This window comes from Alligator mississippiensis, chromosome 10 (genome assembly GCF_030867095.1).
Source record: "Alligator mississippiensis isolate rAllMis1 chromosome 10, rAllMis1, whole genome shotgun sequence".
Taxonomy (NCBI): Eukaryota; Metazoa; Chordata; order Crocodylia; family Alligatoridae; genus Alligator; species Alligator mississippiensis.
Genome location: NC_081833.1, coordinates 38,632,539 through 38,659,005, shown reverse-complemented (window position 1 = coordinate 38,659,005; position 26,467 = coordinate 38,632,539). Strand labels below are relative to the sequence as shown.

The following is a 26,467-nucleotide window of genomic DNA, read 5'->3' as shown; positions in this document are numbered from 1 at the left end:
TGGAGAAGGATCTAGGGCTACAATAGCATTTTCACAGTCATTAATATTACCCCCCCCCCTCCCTCTTCCCTCCCCTCCGAGCTCCTGTGGGAGCAGGTCTCCATATCACCAGAGCTCATAGCTGCTTCCCTAGTCCCTACAGCACTGTGGCACTATCACACAGCTTAGCATGTCATGAGGGTAATCTGGGGCACCTGGGATAGGAAAAGGTGTCAGGAGCAATGGAGCAGCCTTCAATGGGACCAACAAGCAGTATTATAACCCATGGGCAGTTCCATCACCTCACCCCAGCTGTGTGAGGCCCACTGGGGAACAGTTGAAAGGATGCCCCACTGCCCTGGCCTGGATACTTGCACTAGGTGCCCAATGGGTTTACGTCCCACTCCTGTAGAAAAGAGCCCCTACCAGGCCAGCTGGAAGCATCTGGGCTAGATCTTTACCACAGCTCTCAAGACAGAGCTCCAGCCATTCCTGTATCCAGTACAGACATAACTGGACACAATGCAGAGCACCTGCCACGTACACTGAAACCAAAGCCTAGCAGGTTGCAGGCGCATGTGACTGATGCTCTCAGCCTGCTCCCTGCCTCCCTCAGGCCCTGATCTTGTGAAGTACTGAGCTCCCTCCATAGTCACCAGTTGCAGTGAGAATTGATGGTGCTCAGGTTCTCACAGGGTCAGGTCTCTTGATTTCAGGGTACTGAGCACCTTTTGGCACCTGCTAAGCACCCATCAGGATCACCCCTGTCCTGACAGCCTGGTGCAGTCAAAGGCCAGGGGGCTGCACTCTCATGGCAATAGGAAGCAGCAGGACCTGCCTGGTCTCTCCCAGCCCAGACTGGGAATTGCTCCAGTTGCCCCCCATTTTTAGAGTATCCATGAGTCCAGCTGTGGAAGCAGCAGGACCTGCCTGGTCTCTCCCAGCCCAGGCTGGGAATTGCTCCAGTTGCCCCCCATTTTTAGAGTATCCATGAGTCCAGCTGTGTGCAATGCAGAGGGAGGGGCTATGGAGCACAGGGCTATTGGAGAGCCCCTGGGGCATTGAGATGGAGCAAGAGCCAAGTGAGTAGAACTGCAGCTAATTTCCCCTGACCTCGGGCTTAATGGACTCTGGATAATGGTAGATCCATTGCAGAGGCTGCTGGGAGCCCTGCAGGGAAGCAAGAGGCAGTGGCCTGCAGGTCCTTCAGTAAGATTTATTGTGGAGCAGTTAACATGACCAGCATGGATGTTAAAAAAAAACAAACAAACCAGACACACACAAGAAACAGATGGGGATCAGGACATGGTCTGGCAGGATCTCACCACAGGCTGCGGCACACATCAGATAGCCGCCTGCTCCAGCCACATGCCCTGCTTTCAGGCCATGGAGCTGGGCTGCTTGAGGTTGGGGCTAACCCCTCCCTTGCATTCATTTCCTTTGCCTTTTTCTCTTTCCCATGCCCTGATGGAGCAAATAAGCTGAGAGATGGGATGGATGGGGAGGTAGGGAGATAAGATGCAACGGATGGAAAAGGACAGCTGGTCACAGACACAGGCTCGCTGTGGGAGCATCTGTACTGGTGAGGCTGGGAAACAACAACATGCTCCAGCCAATGCTTCACTGCTCCTGGAGGCATGTATGGGGACACTGTAAATGGAGGGGCTCACTGCCTAATGAGGAACCCTCAAGGGGATGTTAGATTTAAACAAGGTCTGCTGGGTAGACACAGGCTGACAGCCTGGGATGCCCAAACTCAGCCTGTAATCCTAATAGCTTGTGAGATAGCTACACAATCCTCTTCTCTGGCTGAATCCTGCTTTAGCCCATTCAGAGGCACGGGGAAATTGACTTCAATCCCAGCACAGATCCGGTTCCTTAGTGAGATCACCCTGGGGAGCCCCCTCCCGTAGGTCAGAGAAGCAAAGACCTCTGCTTGGACACATGCTCCGTGATAGCTGTGCTGCTTGGGCAGTGGAGAGCTGCCTGTGGGGGAGGCAGGGCATGGGATTCCTGCCACAAGGCAGGGCTGAGGAAGGGAGTTGGACTCAGCCCTGGAGCCACGCCAGCCATGCTGGCCTGAAGTGCACTTTCTCCAGGGCACACCTGTGCGATTAAAAATGGAACAATTTTCCATTCATTAACACAGATGACTATGCAAGCCCCTGGCTCCCACCCAGCTCCTGCTCCCAAACAGACTCAAGGAGAGGAACGGCTCTGGCATAGCGGTGCTCAGAAGGCTCCAGAGCAAGGCAGGAGGCAACAGAGTTTTTTCCACACAAAGGTGACCACGTCCCTGGTCTCTGAGACAAACTGGGACATAGAGCTTTCCCATGCACAGAGACAGATGGGAAGAAATGAGGGTTGACTTCATGATGAATGGAGGTTGCCAGCAGAGCCTGGGTCCTTCAAAGAGATACCCTTAGTCCCGCTCCTGTTCCTGAGAGCAAGCAGCAGCCCTGCTTGGTAGTTCTATACCCTTGATAGCTCTATACCAAGGAGAAAGTGACAGCTTGGGGCTGAGATGCACACGTGCTCTGCTGACTGAAACGCCTAGAGTGCCACCGTTACCTGGGAGGCTGTGATTCTGCCACGTTAATTCTATAATCAATTTCCCAGTAGATGCATACCAGGAAGAAACCAGTATACCTGGCATAGTTTCTGAGCATACTTAGTACAGCCCAGCAATGACCTTGCTGATTGCATGTCCCGGGTATGGAACACTGCCTCTAGGGAGTTGTAGGCAGGACGCCCTCATCTTGTCTACAGGCGGCCATCCTCATGGAAATGGATTAGTCCAGGCACGAGCCTAGACAACAGGCCCTACCTTGATAACAGGACCCCTGATAGCTCCCCAACCACAGCATAACCCTTACTTGCCCCAGGTAATTAAAATTTTGCCAGGCCATCTCTGACCCACGTTACATGCACTGGGGACACACACCAAGGTCTGTTTCTCTGCCTCACAGCCAACACAGAAAATGTCCTCCTGCAGTCAGCAAGTCTGGTATTAGAATGGGGAAATGGATGGAAGGAAAGCAGAGAGGGTCCACAGTTCCTCCCGAGGGAGGATGTGGACACCAAGCTCTGCCGCTTCCCTGTTGCCACTACACAGTCCTCATGGATTCCAGCTTATGGGGCAGAGCTGGATGGTGAAGCGTCACCACCTCCTTAAAGGCTCTAGACTCAATACTCCAGCAGTTGTAAGAAACCTGCACAGTGGCCATTAATCCACATGACAATGGTGTTTCCCAGATTGCTGACCAAGCCGTTGCTCAGGACAGCCTCTTCAACTCTGTCCCCAGAGGCCTGAGTGCCTCTAAAATGCCTATTTTTATTCCAGGCAGTGCCTTCGATCCCACCTCCCCAAGTTTCCCAAGAAACTTTTATCTAATCAGGCACACCCTAGGGAGCTGCTCTTGCTCAAGAGAGATCTCTCAGGCAAGAGTATGGTCAAGACTCCAATTACCCACAATGCACAGGGGGGCAGCGGGGGCTGGGCAGCAAAGACTGCTGCTTTCCCGGAGCTGTTCCCACAGTCACCGGAGGCTTCTGTTTGTTTCGGAAGCCAGAGGAGAAGGAGGGGAGGAGGAAGCAGATGAAAAGCAGTTTAGTGTGTGGTTTCAAACACAAGAGCATCTTCCAACTCAATGGAGGCCCCAGTGGGAATTGAGCAGCATGAAGTGCTTGGGCTGAAAACACTGGCCACTTGGTTCCTAGCAAGCTTTCCCAGGTCTCTAAGACCTCGGCTATCTTTAGGATACACCCCCCCACCTTGTTTCCCAGCTACAAACAGTTAAACAGGAAACAAATACAATGATGTTATCTCCACCTCCCTCTGGCACCCCCCCAGCCAGAAAGCGGCTCAGCAGGCTGTGGGAGCCAAGGAGCATTGAGTTATACTGGACAGGGGTCAAGAGGATAATCAGCAGCAGTTTGAGGGAAGCATGGGGCAAGTACAGGTGGAGGCAGCTTCTCTGGCACCTTCAGCTCTGCCACTGCCCCTCAACCTGCCCTGCAACAACCCCAGTCCTGAGTCCCCCTCAGCTCAGCCAATGCCCTTCACTCTTGCCCTGCCACCCCCTTGCTATTGTAACCCTGCTGTCCCTCCAAAACAGGGACTTAGATTCAGTCAGGCCAACCCCCATTCAGATTCCCACTAGAGACTGAAACCATTGAACTCATGTCACCTGTGAACTAAACCAGGTGTTAAATCCAGTTCTCCAGCTGATAACACAACCACCTTCACCTCCCACCCCATGTCACTGGCCCCTGCTATGATTTGGTGTGGAAATACCATGGAAACCCAATGTCCAAAGCCCAAGGAAGGCTCTGAGGTAAGGTCTCCAAAAAGGGCCTTACCCCCAGCCCTGCAGCTGCTCTGTGCACTGAGTATGAGGAAAAGATGCTGCTAGAAGTTAGCAATGTCAGAATGGGGCAATGTGATGAGGGTACAGAGCAGTGGTGTCCCACACCCCTGTATCAGTGCACTGAGCAGCTCCTTCACCTAATGTAGGAAGATGGCTGGGGCTGGCACCCTCAACTTCTCACCAAGCCCAGGGGGAAGGGGAAGCAAAAGCCCTTGCCGGGGGGTCTCCTGGATATTGCCATAGGGGCTGGGACTTCTCTTAGGAGCCCAGCAGCTGGGACAATACCAATAGGGCCTGTGATGTTCTGCTGTGGATGCACTATTATCCCTTGTGGGCTGGGGTGGGGTGAGGTGGGCAGACATTTCCCTGGTGAATGACCTTCTGACTGCCTATCAGGCACACAGAAGGGATCTCCCCCGTTTTAGGGCAGGACACAGTGTTAGGGGGACAAACAATGCGCACACACACACACACACACACACACAATACACATAGGACAATTGGAAACATCCTAGAGGCCGGTCCTTGGCGTTGGGCTCGGAGCCCTGTCAGGGAGGCACCGAGCTGAGGGGTGCTGACAGTTCTGTCCCATTAGGCGTGGATGGGGTGCTGCACAGAGTTTGCACCAGAGTTTGCACCAGAAAGGAGAGCTGAGAAGGGGGGACAAAGTCCAAATGCCCAGCAATGCACTGGGGCTTTGGCTCTGTAAGGGGAAGCAGCACAGCACCTGCTCTTCGCCTGGGGTCCATGTGTTTCCTGTGAGGCAGACACAGGAACTCCTTGTTCCTTCCCCAACAAATGCTTGACCCTCAAAGGCCAGCCTCTAAGCCCAGGCCTGCAGCCAGAAGAAATCAATGGCTGAAGGGCATAGGCCAGCTTGCCTTACCAGGGAGGGGTGACACAGAGCAAACTGGTTTGTGGGGTGGCTGCCTTGCCCCCAGTGCCTGGCAGGAATGGGCCTCAGGTAAGTTCTTCTGCTGTGCTCCTCAATCTGGGCTGAGGAAAGGCAGGTAGCCGGGTGGGTGAGGAGGGGTCCAGGAGGCATCTCCCACACACACAAGGCAAAGCAACTGAGGGGCAGGCAGGCCCAGCTGAGCGCATCCAACTCAATGTGCAAAATCTCGGTATAAATAGACCGGCTAAGAGAGAATGGCTCGGGGGGCTTTGTCTTCTCAAGCTTCGTTGTTAGCACCATGGTGGTAGGGGGAGGGGCACTGAGGGGATCCAGGAGAGGGCAGGGGCTGTCCAGGGTCAAACCCACTCCTGCAAGGAACGCTTGCAGTACAGCAGCATCCGAGGAGCCCCCTTCCTCTGCATCTGGATGATGACATAGATGAGGCCCAGAATGCAGAGCAGCAGGACCAGAGGCACCATCACCATAACGATGCTCATGGTCCGTGTGTACTCGTCAATTTGCACCACGATGTCAACGTCGCTGCCCTTGTCTGTGTCAGGCCCGCTCTCACTGTAGTCCTCCTCATCCTCGTTTCCTTCATCCTCTTCCTCTTCTTCCTCCTCCCTGCCACCAGGGCGTGTGCCAGTCTCCCCTTCTTCCTTGTCCTGGTCACTGCCAGTGCCCCCACTATCTGGGTTGAAGGGAGGCCTGTCCAGGTCAGGCCATCGGCGGCCAGGGTCAGGGTCTGGCACCAGCTCCTCATGGCAGCCCATGAAATCCCGTAAAATGGATTTGGGGTAGCCTGGCTCTGTCTTCAGACGCTCATTGTCGAACTTCCAGTACTTGGTGCCTTTATAGAAATAGGTGTAGGCTGGAAGAGACCAAAAAAGGACATCACCAGAGGTACCACCCACAATGCTAGAGAGCACTAGGGGTTCACCATGTTCTTGTACATTAAGGAGCTGCCTCATCTGGTATCCTGCCCCCTGCCACTCCCTGTCAGACTACAAAGCCACCTCCCTCCAGTATCCCAGCTCCTGCCATGCCCCAATTCCCCTGGCATTTGCCCCACCCCACAGGGAAGTGCAACAGCTCAGTGCACTGTTGAAGGGAGCTGCAGTCTGGTGGGTGAGCCAGGTTCTGCTCCAGCAATCAGGAAAAGGAGCAGAGGAAATTGGATTTCCTCTAACTGGGAAAGAGGAGCTCTGCCAGGGCAAGAGTGCTATCCTGAGTCCTTCCCCAGCTCAGGGGATGAAGCCAGGCTGCTTTTCAGCACCAGCAGCCACTTAGGATAGTTTAATCTTACTGCTGCATTAACCCTTTGGTGTCAGGGCTGCAGTCCCTGACCAAGGAGATCCTGGTGCTAGGGGTCAGGATGCTAAAGGAAAGGCTTCTGGAAACCAAAGTATTGTCCTTGCTCTCACTGGAACCAAAATTGTATGGCCCCCCACCACTGTAACAAGAAAAGTAGTACGGTTACACTGATCCAGTAGCTTCTAAGCCAGAACCTTAGCTGGGGTCCATCTACCTCAGCCATGGCTTGGTCCCTTGGACACTGATGTGCCAGGATACAGGATTCCCCAGCTAGGCGGGGATCCTGTGAGGGGTGTGGATGTCTGGGCAGAAGGTCTCCTGCATCTTCACTTACAAGCGTCTGAGCTCAGGAAAGCCCCCTTTGGGGTAGAGGGGATTCCCACCCACACAGTGATCAGCTTCGGGTAGCCAGGATCCACAGCATGGGTGTCCTCATTAAAGCGCCAGTACCTGCATGAGAATGGATGTCCTTGTGAGTGACATGCACACAACTCAGCAGATCCATACTGCCCACAGACCCTGCAGTACCTTTGCCCAGAGGAAGCTGGGCTAGTGTACTAGCTTTTGATGCTGAGGTCCAACAGGGATCACCCTCACCCACTCAGATCTCAGGCAGCTCTGTGGGATGCCCTGTCCATGCCCCATCCCAGTTTGACCACCTGCCAGTGGCATGTGCTGCAGCCCTGAGGATTCAGGCACTTCGCAGCATCCCTGCATGCAGCATCATTGTCGCTGCTGTTCAGTAGTGGACATTGAGGTACAGACGGGTGAAGCAACTTGCACCCAGCCAGCCAGCAGCAGAACCACGAAAGAAACCCAGGTATCCTAAATCCCAGGTCTATGCTTCAGTCACAGCACCCCTAAGGGAGCTCCATCCTGCCAAGCCAGAGATGACCCATGGAGGAGAGACTGCTCCATACTGTGCTCTGCTCCTCGGTGCTGTGGGGGCATGGGTGGGTGGGTTGGTGGGGGCAGAGCAGGGTGGGGAGCGGAGGTCAGCAGCAGAGGGGGTGATACACCAACACCTCCCGCTCTGGATCTACCTTTCTGCAGGAAGATGAGCCAGGCTGCTGGGCAAGCACCTCAGGAGTGAGATAAGAGCCCTGGCCAGAGGGCAGCAAGTATTTGTTTTCCAGGATCCTCTCTAGGGTAGAGGAGCTGGTAAGAATAAAGCCAGCACCTTCCTCCCCTGCTGCAGCCTGTTTCCTCCCTCTCCCTACCCTGTCCAGCCCATTTCACTTTCAGTCCAGATTCTCCCCCTCCCTACAAAAGCTTCCTCTCCTCACAGTTCCCAGCATACTGACACTCCCAGGCATTTGGGTTTCAGACCCTCAGCTCCCATTTTCTGTTTCCTGCCAGGGCTCCATCATCTTCACTGTACTGCTGTCCCGGGGCAGAGAGGGGTGGTTGCTGTGTGTCCTGACAGGCCAGAACTTTGCAAGAGAAGACCCCCAGAGCTGCAGCATGGCTAGCTGGGGGAAGCAAAGGAAGGAGCAGTGCTTGGGATGTCATACTCCAAGCTGGGCAAAGCCACTGGGGACATACAATAGGGAACAACTGGACCTCGGACAAGGTCATCCTGGATTGCTCCTTCAGCCCCCTGGCCCTGGAAGCCCCATCTATGTGGTTCACCAGTGCCCCATTTCACAGCAGGTCCAACCCACCTGTCACCTTGGAAGAAGAAGGTGTGTCCTGTGGGCTCCCACCAGATGGCAGTGTCGATTTTGTCATACGGGATGCCCTGCCCATAGCTGGTCAGGGGCTGTGGATACCCTGGCTCCAAGTTTGCCTCTCGGAATAGCCAGTACCGATCCCCTGGGCAAGGAAACAGGACAAGATAAGGCCGAGAAGGAAGGGCAAGAGATGCAACCTATGAATGCGTGTGTCCCCATAAGTCATCCTGCCCTCCACCCAGCACACACAGAGTGCAGCCCCCTCACTTCCAGCCTCCTGGGACATTCTCTGTTCCAGGGGAGCTGCAGGCAGACCCAGCTAAACCCTTTGGGCCTGTGCTCAGCAACCGCTTCCCAGCACTGACTCTGCTTGGCCTCTGTGATGCAGAATCTTTTTGCTGCAGCATCTTCAGCTGGCCCTGACCCACAGCCTACAGTGCCACCCCCAGGGCTCCTCCTACCCCAGCCTCACCTCAGGAACTGTCCTAGTGCCTGGATGGTTGGCAGCAAGAGCCTTGCCAGAGCTCTCCTTGAGTCCTGCAAACCTCCCTGCCATTCTGTCTTCATGGAGCCTTGCCAGGGCTCAGGGTTCAAGACTCTGGGGCTGTGCATTAGGTCACTGGCAGGAGGGACCAGACTACCAACAGCCAGGAACACTCTCTATTCACTGATCTGTCCTGGACACAAAGAGACTGAGATAGTGGAAGGATGGGCTGTGGCCTGTATGTTGGGGAACGAATAGTAGCACTGGCTCCAGCCTTGGGCCTGTCACTGGAGGGGTGGGTGGGGAAGAGGGGGACAGGACAGGGAGACAGATAGCAACCCAGAGCCACATGGTCCTGTAGCACCAACTCCAAGTAAACTGCTAACAAGGAAAGGGAGCATTTCAGCTTAGTGTCCACCTCACCAAGCCACCATGCTCTGCTTCAGAGTTGGAGGCCTGACGCCTGGGAGCAGCCTAGGACTGGGATAGTTGTGGGTGGAGGGGAAGCTTGGTCTAGAACAGAGGTCCTCACACTGTAGTCCGTGGACCACCAATGGTCTGCGAGTGTGTGTGTGTCCCCCAGAGGGCCAAGACTGAGGGCACTGGCAGCCTTGGGGGTAGGAAGTCTACCCAGTGTAGGAGCACTAAGCTCCATAGCCACACACAGTGCTGAAAACTCCTTTACCCCCCCGGCCAAGTCCCTCACCTTTGAAGAACACGAATCTGCCATCGTGTCTCTCATAAGCAGCATCAATGTCCCCAGGAAGGCCCCTCCAGAAGTGCCCGATGGGCATGGGGTAGTTGTCAAGCACACGGTTATGGCGAACTCTCCAGAACCAGCGACCCTATAGGAAAACAGCATCAGCTGGATGGTCGTAATAGTCCCTTCTGCTCCTCCCTGCCTTGAGAGTCCAGGCCCCAAGACTCAGCAGAAGCTACTGGGGTAGTAGGAGCTGGGGCAGCTTGCTCACCCACCCTGGGCCCATCTGTGTGCTGGGATATAGCTTGTCACTGCATGGGTCTTCTACCTACACATTGCAAAGGCTTGGCTTGCTCTAGGTTCTGGCTGGTGGTTCACATCCAGTGCTGGCATGGGAGCAGCTTGGAGCAAATTCCCCCACCTGCCTCCCCTCCCTGCACCCAGGGGTCTCAGTAATAGGCTGCAAGGTGTCCAGAAAAAATGTGAAGGGGGAGGAAAATGACTCCAGTCAGCATAATGCAGGGCATGCTCACAGAACTGCAGGGTTGGAAGGGACCTCAGGAGTTGCTGTTGAAAATGCCAGGGATGGAGAAAGGAGGAGAGAATAGAGAGGAAGTGATCTAGAGGGACAGAGGGTTGGGAAATGGAGGGGAGACAGCACCTGGTACCTTAAACACAAACATTTCCCCGCGTAGCACAGCCACGGTGTCGAAGTCCCCGTCACAGATGTTTGGCCCATACTGGTCAGGGCGGTCCGTGGTTCTGGGGTGGTCTGGGCTGCCTGGTCTTGGGGGCCGATCTGGCTTACCAGGGGGAGGTGGCCTGGGGGGTCTATGATCTGGCCTTCCGGGTCTCTGGGGTGTCACAGTTGGGAGGGGCCTGGTGGGTTGAGGCCTTCCATCAGAGGTACCTGAGGCAGAGAAGGGGAAGGAGACAGTGAGCAACTGCAAGAGAGTATCAAAATAAGCCTCCTGAGCTTGGCCAGGACCCAACAGGCTGTGTGGAAACAACCTTACAGGCACTGGCAGCTGGGACTGCACAGAGGCAGCAAGGGGAAAACTTAGAGCCTGCTACTCTGAAAGTGCAGGTGCCTGTCATAACTACAGGAGAATTGATATGTCAGCAGCACAGTGCTCATGTCACATCTCAGCAGAGCAGTGACGTGTGCTCTCTATCCTAGCTACAACCTCCCAGTGTTGCCCCTGGCCTTTACAGCCACTAGCGGACAGACTCTGGACACTTACTGCCCCTATAGACATGGAAACACCTCCTCCCAGGAAAAAGGGGCAGGGGCACAACAGAGCATTATCCCCTGCAGCAGAAGAGCCAAGAGGAGTTTCTGTGCCTCCCTGACCCACTGAAAGCTCCCCCACACTCCAGCCTCGGGGGGGCAGCATCCATCCCAGCCCACTGTAAGCTGTGACTATCTTTGTGCCCAGACACAGACACACATGCCAATGCAGAGCCATGCACAAATACCAGCTGGGCTGGGCATTCCTACCTCCCCTCTGGCCTGCCCCATCTAGTAGGGCCATGCAGGAAGCCAGGTGCCTGGCTGTTAGTGTGGACATGGCCTAGCCTCTCTCACCGTACAGCTGCTGAATGCCCTTGAGATCATCCTCTGGCAGTTGGAAGTTCTCCGTGTCCATCCATTGGTAGAAGGGCGCCATGATGGCACTGGGGTTGCTGGAGTGTTCCAGCCCTAGCGAGTGCCCCAGCTCATGGACGGCCACCAGGAAGAGGTTGTTCCCTAGGACAGAGAACAGCACTGTTAGTAGCAGAACTACGTGCAAGCTGGGGGACTGGACCCAACACTTAGGTCTCCCGCATCTCAGCATTGGCGGGATGTAATGTTCTTTTCCATCTTTTCCCTGACACACTTGTGTCTGGGGAGGGACTTCCTCTCCTAGGGTTCCTACTTTCCCATGGAGATGACTATGTGCATTTGGATGAAGGGCAGACTGCACCTTCTCCAGAGCTTTTCTTAATCAAAGTGCCTAGGCCACAAGAAATGGCCCTGTCTTCGGTTAGGATATGAGCCGACACAGTGACTCGTACCTCTGGCCTTCAATTTTGGGACTGAGCTATAGCAGATCTTTTAGGAAAACAGCTGGTCTTAATGTGAAGGCACCAAACAACGGAGGATCCACCACACACCCAATTGTTCAACTGCTTAATTATCTTCATTTGTTAAAAATCAGCACCTCACTTCTAGTCTCAGGTTCTGGGTTCAGCCTCCAGCCACTGCTTCCTGTCATGGCTTTTTAGCATAACCAGATTAAAGACTGTTACCAGAAACTGCACCTGCACTTCAGTCCCTGTTGACTGGCTTCAGGTCCCTTCATCAGCTCCTCATGAACAAATGAAGTAAATGGAGTTCCTCTAGTCCCTCACTTCCCACTCAGGCTTCCCAGGCCTCACATCACTGCTGCAACTCCTTTTTGAACCACTCTCTCCTCTGGAGTGAGGACAACAGGCCTGAACTCATCATCCCAGTAATACATCCATGTTATTCCATTCACTCAGTGTCCTTCTGGCAGCCACCAGAAGTGACTCCTTTGACTGTCCCTTTCAGGCCATGTTCTGCATGCTGGTGACCAGGATAGAGAGTAACCAATACTAGGCCCTTCTCAATAAGTACCTGACCATAACTGGGGCTGGACAGGTGGGAGGTGGCAAGGTTAATAGTACTGGCTAAACTGCTAAATAGAAAAGCTGAAGCTGGCAACTGGGTTGTGTAGCTGCTAGTGAGATGTGTCATCAATATGGGGCTCAGTGGTTTGAGACTAAAAATCCCAGATCTAGCCAGACCTGCTAAGCTAGATGGTAGGGTGTTAAATACACCCAAACCTTGTTGATGCCTCATTCCCTGCAGCTGTACTGGCACTACTGCTTCCAAAACCTGCCAGAGTCAGCAGCTAAGCCAAGACTTGAACGCAGGAGTTCCGTGTCCCAGCTTCCCTGTTGTCAAGATTAGATCCACTTCTACCCAGGGCTGGAGGCAGAACCCAGGAGTGCTGACCAACTTGTGCTCTAGGCAAAGACAATCCTTCTTCCCCTGAATCTCCCACCTGGAGTATGTCTGGGGATTATCCTAACTTCTCGCACTCTTTCTCATCAGCCATGCCAAGGGGACATCCTGCCTTACCAGACAATTCGGTGTTCTCAAGTGTCCAGGGCTCATCTGAGTCGAAGTGCGTGTCCCCTCCCATCCCAGGGCCAGGGAAATATGCGTGGGCCAGAAAGCCCCCCACGCCGTCAAAAGGGGAACTGTCTCCATGGAAGCCAGAGGCAAAAAGCACCATGATGTCAGCCTCCTTCTTCCTCTTGTTCCGGATATCATCATAGGGAATCTCCTGGAAGATGAGAGGGGTGGCCTGCTCCCACACCCTGAAGGCTCGGCGAATGGCTTCATATGAGTGGTACCACCCCAGCTTCTCTGTGTAGTTCTGGATGCTGAGGGCACACAAACACAGGGAGAGAGGGCTCTTTAGAGTGGGAAACTATGGGCAGGACTCTGTTCCACTAAACCCAGGGAGCAGGAACACTTGGTCAGCTTCACTCTGGCTTCTAGTTCCAGCTCCCACATGCTAGCTCAGTACCTCAATGTCTGGCCCTTGCTGCCTGCCAGGGGATGGATAGTCGTATCTAGCTCAAAGCTGATTTAGCAAGGGATCATTAATTTGTCCTGTTATAATACAATCTGAGCTGCAGCCCTCATTAGATCATCACCTGAGACCACACCTGGGAACTCCAGTTCCAAAGTAGACCCCTCCATCATAGCTACGGATGGGGGAACTGATCCTACTTCCAGGGATATCAATGTCCAAAGTCCTGTTGACTTCAGGGGGCAGGTCGAGGGTAGCACAGCATCGTGGTTCACTAGAGGACAGAGACACACTTGACCCATGGGCTAAATCAGAGACTACAATGTCCTGAATGCCTGGCCCCTCTCCTTCATGGTAACCTTTCCCATGGCATTTACTGGGATATCTCTTGTCTGAGTCCCCTGGCAGAGGGCTTCGGACACTCCTTGGTCTTATTTCATGCCATGTGACATCTTAAAAGGGCAGGAAGCAAGCAGGCCCCAGAACATCTTTCTCAGGGAACAGTCATTGAGGCTGACAATAGCTGTCTGGTTCCTTGGCTGGTGTAACTCAGTCTAGCTCTAGCAAAGCCAATTCATGGCATCTGAGAATCTGGTTCAGAGCCTGCCAGACAGCAGAGTGCTATGCTGAGTAAGCCACAGGGTGACAGCAGTGCAGAGCCCATGCAGGCCAACACAGCAGCCACCGAGATCCCGGCACTCAGCCCAGGGTGCAATGGCTGGATTTGCTGTGGGACCAGGCCATGCACAGTAGTGCACTGTCAGTTGAAATACTCACCCTCAGCAGGCTGATGCATGGCAGTTGGATGCCAGCCCTGCTGCATAAAGGATTTTGGTCTTCAGCCTGGCCCACTGTCCCATCACACTTGTTCCTCAGGTGCAAGGTTCCCAGGGGCAAAGGGAATTACCCCATTGGGCAACTGGTGCAAGGCAACATGTGGTGAGCCATGTGCCCCCTGTGTCATGTGTTTGGCCCCCTGTGATCTGTGACTGAGAATGCAGATGGCGAGGAGCTGGGGTCTGGGCCTGCTGGTACCTGAAGGTGAGGTGGGTTTGGCTCCAGCGCCGCCCAGTGAGCGCGTACCGCTTCCGTCGCATGTTGGCTTTGATCTTGACTCCAAACTGATCTGGGACACCGCAGCGAGGCCGCTTCATCCACCTGCAGAGGAAGCCAATCACAGCAACCAGAGTCAGAGCTGAGAGCACCGGGTCCACGCTGGAACTTGGAGAAGGCACATATAGCAGCCTTGTGCACCAGGATAGGCTATGGGGAGTGGAGCAGGAGCCCTGGCTGTGGGGCCAGGCCCCTAGCTGGAGGTGCTGTGGGGGGTGGGGAGGAGCTCTGGCTGTGAGGGCTCAGTTCTCAGCAAGAGGTGCTGGACCTGTGACTCTGGGAAACAAGAAGCGAGTTGTCTGGGAAGCTAGATGTGGGTGATACCAAGTGGATTTTAACTTCCTGCTCTGCTGGGACTGCCTGACTCTGCTGATCAGGGGGAGAAATAAGTGAGGTTTGACAGGCAGGGGGTGTGGGTATACATCGTCCTTCTGTACTGCAAGGGGAAGCGGAGACCTGTCTCCTCAGGGGAAGAGCCCTAGGCTGATGCCCATTCCATCTACTCCTGGGGCCAGCCACACCACTGGGCTGGGCAGTCTCTGGGACTGTCTCTGGGCAGGGTCCTACTTCTCCACCTGCTGTGCAAGCAGATGGGCAGCCCCAAGGGAACTCACAGTTTGGTTTCCTCATCCAGGATGCCTGTCACTGGGATCCCATAAAACCTCTGCATCTCGGAGAGGGCGGAGCTGAAGATCTGAGCCGAGCGCATGGTGGACATCTGCCGACTGGACTGTGGGAGGTAGCCATAGAGCCGGAGCCAGGCCTGCAAGGGAGGCACCAACACCGTGCACTGAGTTCTCTCTAGACCTGCTAGCCCAGGGGCTGGCTGGGCAGCGGACAGGGAACCTTTCACCTTTGGTTTCTGCCCACCAGCCTGCCCCTTGTTCTCACAAACACCTAGCCTCCACAATGGAGCCACACCTGCTTTGTGGCCTCACTGGCAGTGTCAACACTCCCCAGGAATTCATTTGGTGTCTGGTCTAGCCAGCTACTATGGCAAGGCTGGAGGGAGATCCTCTGCCTTACTCTCCATGCTGCAGTGAGATACAGCCCCAGCAGCCCCAGAGAAACAAGGGGCAGGGACGGATGTTAGATAAGCTGAGCACAAGGGAGACCTGATCTCACTGGGTGCTGCTGCCCTAATACACATCGATATTTCTAGCAGAAAGGGGCCCCTCCAGGCCTGCCCCAGCTCTGGGCATAGCACAAAGGAGAGGGCAGAGCTGTTTACAATCCAGTCCAAGGGAGGGGGTGGGCTTGGCTCTCACTCCTGTTCTTCCATTGCTTTGATTTTATTTACCTGTTATTTTTAACTCCCTGTGCTCCACAGGCTGATTCCCCCTCCCCCAAACTCAGATCAGGTGTCTCAGCACAGGGTGCCCCGCTGGTCTCTACCAACAAACACTTGGCAGGAGGCAGGGAGGCTGCCTATGGGCCGGTGGGGGAGGGAAACAGAACTATTCCAGTCAGCCAAGACAGTTCTCTGAAGGATCAGCATGTGGCATCGGTTCAGAAGGGCATGAGGGGCGGGGATTAGAGTCTAGCATGTTGGCAAGCTGAACTGGAGAGGGACCAATGGGAGGAGAGCTCAGGGAAGGGGGCACAGTTCTGGCACTCTGTGGCACCACATGCATTATGCTGGATTGTCATTACTGCTGGCCCAGCTAGCATGGGAATTGCTTCCTGAAGCATCCAGGGGAGGGAGCCCTAATGAGCCCAGCCTGGTATGGGCAGGACGCTTCAAAGACAGAAGGCTGCTGCAGAGGAGGATTTACACATCTGCTCTTGGGGGGAGCGGGGGCTGGGTGAGGTGGGAGATAAAATGCAGAGCAAACAGCAGGCTGGAAAGAGCTGGTGGTTCACTTGCAAGCAGCAATGAGGGTGGTACTTGGCAGAAAGGGAGGCTGAGAAGTATGGACTGAGCACCAACCTGGGAGAAGTTCTGAGACACAGGTTCTGGGCCTGGGCTTGTGGCATCAGACCCAGAGCGAAGATCACTTTCGACCCAGAGTGAAGATCCACTTGAGAGCTCTGGAAACACCTGACCACTGCTTAGGCGTTGCAAACCTGGCCCATTTAAATGGGATGTTCAGAAATCCACACTTGGGCATTAAGGCCACCAACCTCTCAGTTGGAACGTTGGAGCAACATAAAGTGCTTCTGGACCAGGGAGATGCCATGCCTGCCCTGGAAGAAGTGACACAGAGCAAGGGGATAATGGGCGAGGAATGGGCAGAAGCATGGCCTATAATGCAAAAGGTCAGGATAGTGTCACTTTCCCAGGGGACACTTCCCACTAGCTCCACAGCTTAGAGTGCATGCTGGGTTGTGTGGGAGATTGAGACCACACTGTAGAGATGAAAGGAGGGATGGTACAGGGACAAAGAGAATTTTTTTGTGCGGTTTGCTGGAAGCCAGATTGCAGAGTACACCGGGCCTGTGCTCGGTAATGGGTCAGGTGGTTCTTTACAGGCTGGAGGAGCCTGTTGGCTGAGTCTGTGCCTCACCAGGCCCACTGGGACCCCAGCAAAGAACGTACCATTTTCCACAGACAAAGCTGCCAGCAGGAAGCTGCTCTGAACACTGCAAGGTGTGTGGCCCTAGGCCCACAGGCAGCCTCCCCTGCTTGGAGGGACAGAGACCAGCTGCATTTTACAGCATGATGCTTACAGCCTTGGGGGGCTGTGTTTCTTTAAACTTCATCTGTGACCATAGCCCAGGCTGAGCAGAGTCTGAGAGTCTGTTCTGTCCAGCAGTTGAAGGCCTGAAGCCAGGATACAACTGTGGGGGTCAAACGCTCGTAGCTGAAAGTGTAGCACATCCCTGCCCCAGCTGGCAAAGGCCATCAGGGCGAATCCTTCCTTCATGGGGCTGTAATAGCGCTCAGCTACAGGCTGGAATGCCAGCTGTTGAGCTCAAAGGGAAGGTACTTCAGAGTCAGTCCTCTAAGCCAAGGGGCACAGTGGACCAAATGCAGGGCTCTCAGACAGCTGTGGCAGCTGCCAGGGCACAGGGGCATCCATCTTACTCCTCAAAGGCTCACCAGGCATTCACGTACTACTGTAAGGGGTCTAAAAAATGCCCAATGAAGGACACAGGAAAACAGCCCTGGACAGAGAGACAGCCACAGTTGTCACTAGCTATGTCCTGCCAATGTAACCTGAACTCTGGACCTGATGGACAACTCCTCTGTTGCAAGCATAATAATGCCTTTGCCATTAAAGGATGGCATCCTTGTTAGCCCTTGAGCAGGTCTCACTGGCTCCAGCAGTGACAGACAATGCAGAACAGTGCAGCAGCCACAGCCTCTCTGACAGTTGGGGTTTGGGGTGAGGTGACAGTGCCCTGGCAGTGCAGGGTAGGCATGGGTTAATGCCTCCCAGTCTGTTTCCATCTCTGTCGCTGATTCTTTGTGTGGCCATATGCGAGTCACTTAACCTTGCCATGCCTCAGCTTCTTCCTCTGTACAGGGGTGATATGATAACCAGTGAAATCAGAAACCTCCCTGGGGAGTGGGTTATTATCACTGAGTGCTCCAGGCATCTCTGTCATGCTGTGAGCACTGAAATGAACTGATTAGTGCAATCAGGCACCAGGGGAGGGAAGAGGAGACATCCCCATGTCATCCAGCTCATTAGAGCAGGTTTGTTTAGAGGCAGTAGGTCAAGATGACAGGGGTCCTCTGGCATGGTCTGGGGGAGCCCTTGGCAGAGGAATCCAGCCCTTGAAAGTCTCAATGCTGACAGCATTTGGGCTGTTTGAACTTGTACTGACTGATAAGTATGTGCACGAGGAGGCCCTTTGGGGCTGGCTTCTGCTGATTAATCAGTATTTCACCCAGTAGTCAGTGCTCCATTGCTCCCCAGCCACAGGACCAGGGAGGAAGTCACCACAACCCCTTGTACAGGTGAGCCAGCAAGTAATGCGCTATCTTACTGAGGGGCACATGAGAAGCTGGGGCACACTGGGCACCTATACACATGCCGGATGTCTGCTTCAATACAACAGTCTGCTGAATTAATTAATGCATCAAATCTATTCAGTGTCCCCGTGCTTCAAAATGGCGGTGGGGGAGTTTTAACTAAAGCTCATTGAATGCTGATGCACAAGACACTTGGAGCCACTCTAATCAAAGCACCCAAGCAAGAGCACATAGCTTCACAGTTTCATAGTTGTTAGGGGCTGGAAGGGTCCTTACAGATCATTGGGTCCAGTCCCCCTACACTTACACATGTATAGACACCCACTGAGACCTGGAACCTGGCCTACCCAGCTCCCACTTTTATGCATAACTGAATGCGTCACCTCTGGAGCTGAAAACAAACATAGTGCCACAAGGGCCTGTGGACCAGCCCCTCCTCCTCCCCCAGGAGCAGGGCTCCAGGTAGCTGGGGCCCACAAGTGTCCCCTGGAGAAATGGGGTGTCATCCTGCCTGCCTGCTCCACAAGGGCCAAGTTCAGTCCCAATCCATCTGAACCACGATACAGCCAAGCAGACCTGCTGTACTGGATTGGCCTACTGGCTTGTCACCTCTGGTATCTTGACTGTGGTACTGGCCAGTGCCGGATGAGTCTGAGGGAACCTATCTTGCTCACACTCAATACAGCTTGTGAACTGCAAAAATTCAAGGCCAGAGAGGTGAGGGGACAGGAGAAGCTGCAGGTAGGATCAGCTTCTCAGGCTTGGGTGATCACATGTCTCTACGTGACCAAGGTCCCCAATGGTGAGTACATTGAAGGGTGGGTGACACTGAGCTTGGCAGGGAAGGGGCTGGCTTCTGTCTGGCACTTCTGCAGAGACGGGCCCTTTTCCCTCCATTCCGCTGTTTTGGAGCTAGCTGGGTACTCCATGCCCTATCAGACCTGGCTGTAGACTCAGCTGCCCCTACATACCTTTCGTAGGTTTTGGTTTGGTGACCAGCCCAGGGGTGTTTTACCCCATCACACACTTCCTGGGGCAGAAGCACAAAACACTTGGCTGAGCTCTCAGCATAGAGTGACCATCAAGGACAGAACCCAGATCATCAGTAGGTTAAGGAAGGCCTGGCTCAACAGCCATCCATACAGCCGATTAACGCTGCAGGCTCCACACCCTGGGACTGGTGCCAAATGGGGGCTATGGCACAGAGCCAAATGGATAGTGTATGGGCTAGGAGATGCAGCATGGTCACTTAGCAATTTGCTTCCCTGACAGTCCTGTAGTGCAAAGCCTGTCTATACTACACCTGCTAACCCCTCCTGGCCCCTACCACCTCACAGCAATACTACCTGCCCTAAGAGCCACCATCTTTATGTGACTGCTCCCCTCCCTATTGCTCCAGCTGTGTTTCAGGATCATCCTCGTCCAGGCTAGAAAGGCAGTCCGTGGCAGGTTCCACTGCACCGAGAAGAGATTCCTTAGCAATACAGGGGTAAGCTTACACCTATGGCACAGGTAGGTCTTGCAGACGCCTGCATTTTTCCCCCATACTTCAGGTCTCCCTGCCATGAGGTTCTCCCAGACAGGCTCTCTCACACTGCCCTCCCAGTGGATGAAACCCTGAACTCAGAAGCAAAGGCCTTTGAAACAGTCTTCTTACCCTGCCTGCCTTCACTAGTACTCCACTGAGACACCCTACGGTCATGGGAAGCTAAGATGATAGATCTTTTAAGCCTACACCATGCTTGTAGCTTGGACTATATACATCAGCTTTGAGCCAGCTCATGGAGTTGCTTTATGAGCCTTCTTGAAGTAGAAACCAATGTGTATGTCTGGTGGGCAGCTCTGTAATAGCCCTTTGCATTATGTGCACTCCACAACTGATTCCATGCCAGGTCCCTGGACTGAACACAGCTCTGATATGACAGGCAGGGATAGCTGCAGAATCTTTATTTACATTCAGCAATGCAGGGCTTTACTGTGTTAAATACAAAATGGAATAACAGGATCAGTGGGGTGGCCCCCAGCTGCATATTTTGAGATTCGGTTTAATCCACTTTATTCTACCCCCACATTTAAAGATTCAGGGAGTCACAAATGCAATGACAATGAAAGGCTGGGCTACACAAACCAGCAGGAGGAAGGTGTGGGTTGAACATTAGGGCAAGGAGTTTGGTGTACAAGGTAGGTGGGACAGGCATTCTAGCTGGATATTTCTGCTTAAAACCATTTCATTGTCAATACTTAACAAGCCACTGTGATTGCTGGCATTAGGTTCCAGAGTTGATGGCCTCAATTAACTGCTCATGCTTCTCTACAGGCTGGCTGCAGATTCAGCCACACAGCCCTGCACTAATCCATCTTCAGTTAAAGCATCTTAGCTGAAGTTAAGGCTGAAACATGCTAGATGAGCACTCTGCTGTTGTGGGTGGTAGATTGTACAGAAAACTGTTGCTGAATGTCCACATAGCCATTTGGGGCAACTATGTTATTGCCCAGGCTGGGAGCCACCTAAGGATCCTAGTGCCTATTTCCTACTAATTTTAAGAGCTTTGGACACCAGCCCAATTAGCAGGTTTGTGTGATTGGGTGAGGTCTATGTGGAAGAGTACAAAACGACCCCCACCAAGAATCCTGCTAAGGTGGGGTCTGACTGTGAGAGGAAAAGTAAACCCTAAATGTCACTGATTTCAGAGGGGAGTGGATTGGTTGCACCTCTCATGGTCAGCCCACTGATAAAAACACTAGATTTATTTTCTGACTGCCTGGCACTTAGTTAATGCCCAATATCTGGTATGGGGCAACTTGTGGGATCATGCTGCTTTGCATTTAGATTTACCCTTTCCCTTGAGGCTCACAAAACCCAATATAGAAGTGTGAGCATTGTACCCATTGTACAGATGGGGAAAATGAAGTATAAAGAGGAACATGGCCAAGACCTCAAAGGGAATCAGTGGCAGGCTGGAACTACTGGATAACACTATACTTGTGAGAGTAAGAGCATCTCTACAGCCTTGTCAATGGTTGGACTTGAATAGGAAGGAGGATTTTGTTCATGGTGGGGCATGGAAAGGAAGCAAGGCCCTCCCACGTCTCCTTTTTGGGAAGCGCTGAAAAAGCAAGTGGAAAAAAAATATCAGACTACCAAATTCCTGCCCCCCCCCATTGTGACTTTTTTCCTTGCTGGGTCACTGAGGCTCTACTTGGACATAGGAATTTGTCATGTTTGCAGTGACCCCCGCTCCCCCCAAAGGAAGGCTGATTATTAAATATCAGTGTCCCCATCCTAGGAACTGTTCATGAGCATGGACTTGCTCGCACTATGCTCTGAAAGTGCCAGCACCTTTTCACCAAAACCGACTCCCCAACTTCACCTTTTCCTCTTCAGGAACTACTGAAAAGTAAATAAAATCAATATAAACAAAACAATTAGTACTGTCATCCCCCCCCTTACAAAATATCCACACAAAATCTTGCCATAGCTACGGACAATGCACAGGCCAGTGAAAATCCTTTCAACATCAGTAATCACCTTCAGGCCCTAGCCCTGGGCAAGTGATCTGGCAGCTCTGTATTGTTATAGCAATATATTATATATCACCTTGCTGCCCCAGTTCTGGACCAGAGATGCATTGTACCAAGTACTGTACAGACAAAGAACAAAGAGATAGGCCCTGCCCCAGAGAGCTGACAGCCTGATGATAATACCTAGCTCCCATATCCACTGCTTTCCATCAGTGAACTTCAAAGCACTTCACAAGAGGCAGTATCATGACCCCTGTTTTACAAATGCAAAATACACTGTATAGGTAGGCATTAAGTAGGCTAACTGAGGCCCAAAGAAGATTAAGTGATTTGCCCAAGATGACATAGTAAGTCTATGGCAGAGCCAAGAAGAGAACCTAGATGTCCTGGGACACAACCTGGTACATGGACTACAAAGCCCAGTTTTCCTATTAGTCCCCATCCCCCAATCCTGGTATTCAGAAACAGCATTGAGCTTTCTGGCACCAGCTTCCTTCCATTACATAATATTAACCTGCAAGTCACCTGAATCCATCCAACAGCTCAGACACCTTTAGCTCAGCATGTCATATGATCACTTGTGAACCTTAGTTTCTAGTAAATTTCCACTGAAGTGATAGTTGCTTTTTAATTCAGGCTTTGTTCTAGAAAGCATAAGTCTGTTGGCCCCTGCTAGAGATCTTGTTCACCACGTGCTGCGAGCTGCTTTTCACTGAATGGTAGCAGGCATTTGGTTGGCAGGCTACATGTTTAGCCTTTTCCCTTCTAATAGTTATTTAAGATGTTAGAGAAATGAGAAAATGAGAAGCTCCTCTCTGTTTGCCCCACACCATCATGCTGTTTGAGGAGTCAGTCATAATCACACTGAAAATCGTTACATGTAATCACTGGGATTGTGCCATGTCATTATGCAGGTGCTAATTTGCATGTGCAATCAGCAAGGGTGCATGCTGGTTAGACGCACAATTAAACCCTCATTGCCAGATAAAGACAATGTCTTGATCTCTTTGTACACCTCCTGCCTCCAGAGCTTTCAAAGGCTTTCAGTTCTGGCAAGGTTATCCCTTCCAGCCCCTAACAACTATGAAAGCGCACTCGCCAGTGTGGGTTGCTATCTGGTCTCCTGAAGTTTCTGGCTGGCTGGAATTTGATGCCAGACCCACTGTGGGTGGTGCATGGAATGTGGGCGTTGCTGCTGCGATAGGGCTATTGGACATGCTGCAGCTGGCATGGAGCAGGAGAGCAGAATGCTGTGCCCTCACCCTGTGCCATGCTGCCAAGCTTTGCAGGTGGTGGAACCGGTATAACGCCTTTCCTAGGATATATTGACAGTGGCAGGCAGACAGACATGAAGCCCAGTTTGAACCTCAAGGGTTCGGGTAAAAGTTCAGCTCAAAGGAAGGGCAGAGATCTGGTCCAAAGCCAGGTCAAGCCAGCCCATCCACCCTAGAAGCAGACTCTGGGTTAGGGCTGGGGCTGTAGGCCAGCCCGACACCTGAGCATTTCACCTTTCCACTCTAACTGCCAAAGCCATGCTGTCTGCATTTCCAGTGTGGGCTGCACTTGCAGGCATTGCTAAGTGGCAGGAACTTGTTGGGTGGAAGGGAAATCCAGCTCTGTAACTAGATCCTAGAAGGAACTCCCTGGGCCTGCCCTGCCCAGCTGGGCTGATTAAAAGAAGGTCAGGGGGTGGCTTGCTTGGGGAAGGAGCTCTGGGCTGGTGCCTCTGAGCCAGTGGCTGAGGTGCCAGGGGAAAGCATGCTGATCTTGAGCCTGCGAGCACAGCCCAGAAGCTGCTGCAGGGGGGGGGAGAAATTTAGATGGAGCTGGAAATAGAATCAGCTCCCAGCTCTGGGATCTCAGTGTGTGTAGGGGCCTGATTAAGTGATTACACTCCCCAAACACGGCTCAAGGGCAGCAGCGAGACAGACAATCAGTACAAGGGAAATGGCTATATCTACACAGCCAGACTACTCTCCACCCCATGCAGACCTGCCTTCTCCTTCCATCCCCTCCCCCAGTTCTCCCCCCTGCTGCTTTATTCCCTCACAGCCCTGCCAAGATCACAGTCTTCAGCTAGGGCCAATGTGGATGCCCCTCAGCTGGATGCAGTGACTGGTGTTAACTAGTAAAAGGGAGATTTTTTTTCCCCTCCCCCATCTGGATGTTGCCCACTGTCCACACCCATGCTATCTGAATAGCAATGGGGGCCATCTGCACAATCAGGGACATTGCAGCAGTAGCAGGCTCACCCCACCTTCACCCTTCTGTTTAGGAGATGGCATTGTTCTTTCAGGCCCAGTCAGTCATTAGCCTCTCTGATGTAAAAGCCAGCTACAGGCTCAGTGGGTTGGACACACCTAATCCTACTAAGTACTTGATTTACCAGGTTGGTTACACATTACTGATACACCAGCCTATACCTGGGGCCAGACACAGGAATGGGCAAACCAGGCAGTCACTCAGACAGAAAGAGGGCCCTTATTTTTTATTTTATTTTTTTTAATTATAATCATCATTATCTTGGGTAAAGAGGGGCCCCGATACTAAAAAGTTTGCCTGGGTCTGCCAAGAGCCTAGTTGCATGTACTGGATCTCCTAGCACCCTGAGCTGGAAAAGGTTCAAAATGGATGGTCTTGAAAAGAAAGGCTTACTCATCCATCCCCACTCCACCCAGAGTCACCTACTCCCCTTACACCAGTCACTTCTCAGTTCTCCATTATATCTTCCCCCGACCTTACTCCTGTGAAATGTCAGAAGCATCTCAACCCAGGAGTGAGCTGGATGACAGGCTCCCTAGGAGCAGGAACCTGCCTCAATTTCCACCTGCCATGGGGAGCCTGTTGCAGAGTGTTTTGTCTGTTTAAGCAGGTTCCTCATAACCAGGTTTGCTCCACTTTCAGTTCTCCAAATGTCACCTTTCTTGCTCCTGCACGTAGTGGGCCTGAACCACACAGGAGCAAGACCCACCCTCAGTCTCCTTTGATTCCATTCTCAGTTGTGCACATGGGGATAGATTATAACACTGAGGGGGTGCATATGCTACACCCACTACCCACAATCATATACATAGCTCTGGCATTTTGCTTCTATTCCAGCTCATCACCTCTTCCCTCTCTCAGTAATGGGCTCTTCATTGCCTCCCCCAATCAACACACCTCATCTGTTGCTCCCACTATCCCAGAACCACTGCCAAGCCAGTGCCGGGGCTCAGCTGAGATATTGCCATGAGAAATGCCAACTAGGGCAAGAGTGGAATTATCAGACTCTTTCTTGTCATGGTCCCTTTTCATCACTAGCCCTTTCCCAAATCACACTAACAGCATCTCAGTCAGTGGAGCTCCAGTAGGAGATTAAGTGGTGGAGCTGGCTCACATCCAAGTGGCTTCTGCAAAGGCCTAGTACAGTATACTGTAATTGGTCTCTTCCTTCCCCAATTAGGCTGTGCCCCGCTACCACCACAAGAAAAGAAGAGCAGATCCTTTTCCAAAGTTCCATCAACACCTCTTATCGTGACAGACAGCAGGGGTCACCGATGAGCTTTCTTTTCAGGCTGGGAAATTGGCCCAGGCGCTGGGTAGCATTCCTAATCCTCTCCAGCCAAGGGCCTAGCCCTGAAAGATGCTGAGTCCCTTTCACTCCCACTTAAGATGAAGGCATTCACCACCTTGCACGTTCAGACCCCCAGAGAGCAGGACGCCGAGTCACAGCAGCATGTGCCCTGGTCCCTCAGCTTCTGCACTCAAAATGAGGCTGAAGTCGGTTCCTTATTCCCTGTTCCTGTTTCAAAGCTGATCTTCACACAATTAAAAAGTTGTTAGTAACGAATTAAGACACTTTAGAGAGTTAGAATTTCATCAAAAATGTATATTTACTAACAAAAACGTACAATAATATCACGTATCAAGTTGAAAGAGGAACTGGGAACCAGAAACAAAGAACCAACTTCAGCTTCACACACTCCAAGTAGGCTGCGTTTTCTTTTGCAGTTTAGCCCTGCTGTTCACTCCTATGTCACATTCTCCTCCTTCCCCACAGAGGAAGCTACAGATGCCCTTGAGCCAGCAGGGCACAGGAGCAGAAAGGCTGCTGGTGCAATTGACAGAGAAGAGACAGCAAGCAGCACCCCATGAGGGGACTACACAGCAACTTTCAGCTGGTGGCATAGGAAGAATGAAGCCAGACTAAGAACAAGCACATCAGATGCCCAGGGAAGGGCCCCAGCCCAGGCCACACAGAGCAGACATAGCCAGGGAGGCCCGCACAGGTAACACCACCACGAAGGTGACAGGAGCTGCGTGCCTAGCCACAGGTACGCATGCAAGTACCCGGGGAACACAGGAGTCAGTGCTGTGCAAGGAAGGGACACACTCTCAGGTGCAAGACCCTCATCTCCAACTCCCACCCAGTCCGTGCCCCTGGCTCCAAGACAGGATTCCCGACAGGAGCCTGCGGCCCCAAGCCCCGGCTCCACCCGCAGGTGCCCCCGCCGGGCAGGGGCGAGCAGCAGCAGGGGCAGCTCGGCTCAGCGCTGCCAGGCAGGCCCGGGCCGGGGGACTCCGGGCACAGCACCTGCGAGCCCGACCTACCTCCGCATTGACCTCGCCGCCCGCCGCCGCGCCGGCCCCCAGCAGCAGCAGCTGCAGCAGCAGCAGAAAGCTCCGTCGGGGCATGGTGCGGGTGCGGCGGCCCCGGCGCGCCCAGCTCTGTCCTGCCCGGGAGGCGAGCTAGGCTCCCGGCGCACGGACGCCCGCTGCAGCTGCCACCGCGCGCCCTGCCCCGCCGGGGGGAGGCCGCCCGGGGGCTCCGTGAGTCCGCCCGCCCGGCCTTTGTCTCATGCGGTCGGCGCCCGGGCCATGCGGCTGCTGCCCCCTTGCAGCCCCGCT

The 26,467-nt window shown here is 53.2% G+C and overlaps 1 protein-coding gene across 1 annotated transcript; it reads right to left on the bottom strand.

The window, feature by feature from the left end:
* Positions 1 to 1,181: 1,181 nt before the first annotated feature.
* Positions 1,182 to 26,467, bottom strand: MMP15 (matrix metallopeptidase 15). The gene is made up of 10 exons (XM_006271728.4): positions 26,171 to 26,467; positions 14,751 to 14,899; positions 14,059 to 14,181; positions 12,564 to 12,871; positions 11,004 to 11,165; positions 10,084 to 10,325; positions 9,422 to 9,560; positions 8,223 to 8,373; positions 6,893 to 7,008; positions 1,182 to 6,115 (listed from the first exon to the last, which is right to left on the bottom strand). The coding sequence occupies exons 1-10, from the start codon at positions 26,252 to 26,254 to the stop codon at positions 5,601 to 5,603; spliced, it is 1,989 nt and encodes a 662-aa protein (XP_006271790.3). The 5' UTR covers positions 26,255 to 26,467; the 3' UTR covers positions 1,182 to 5,600.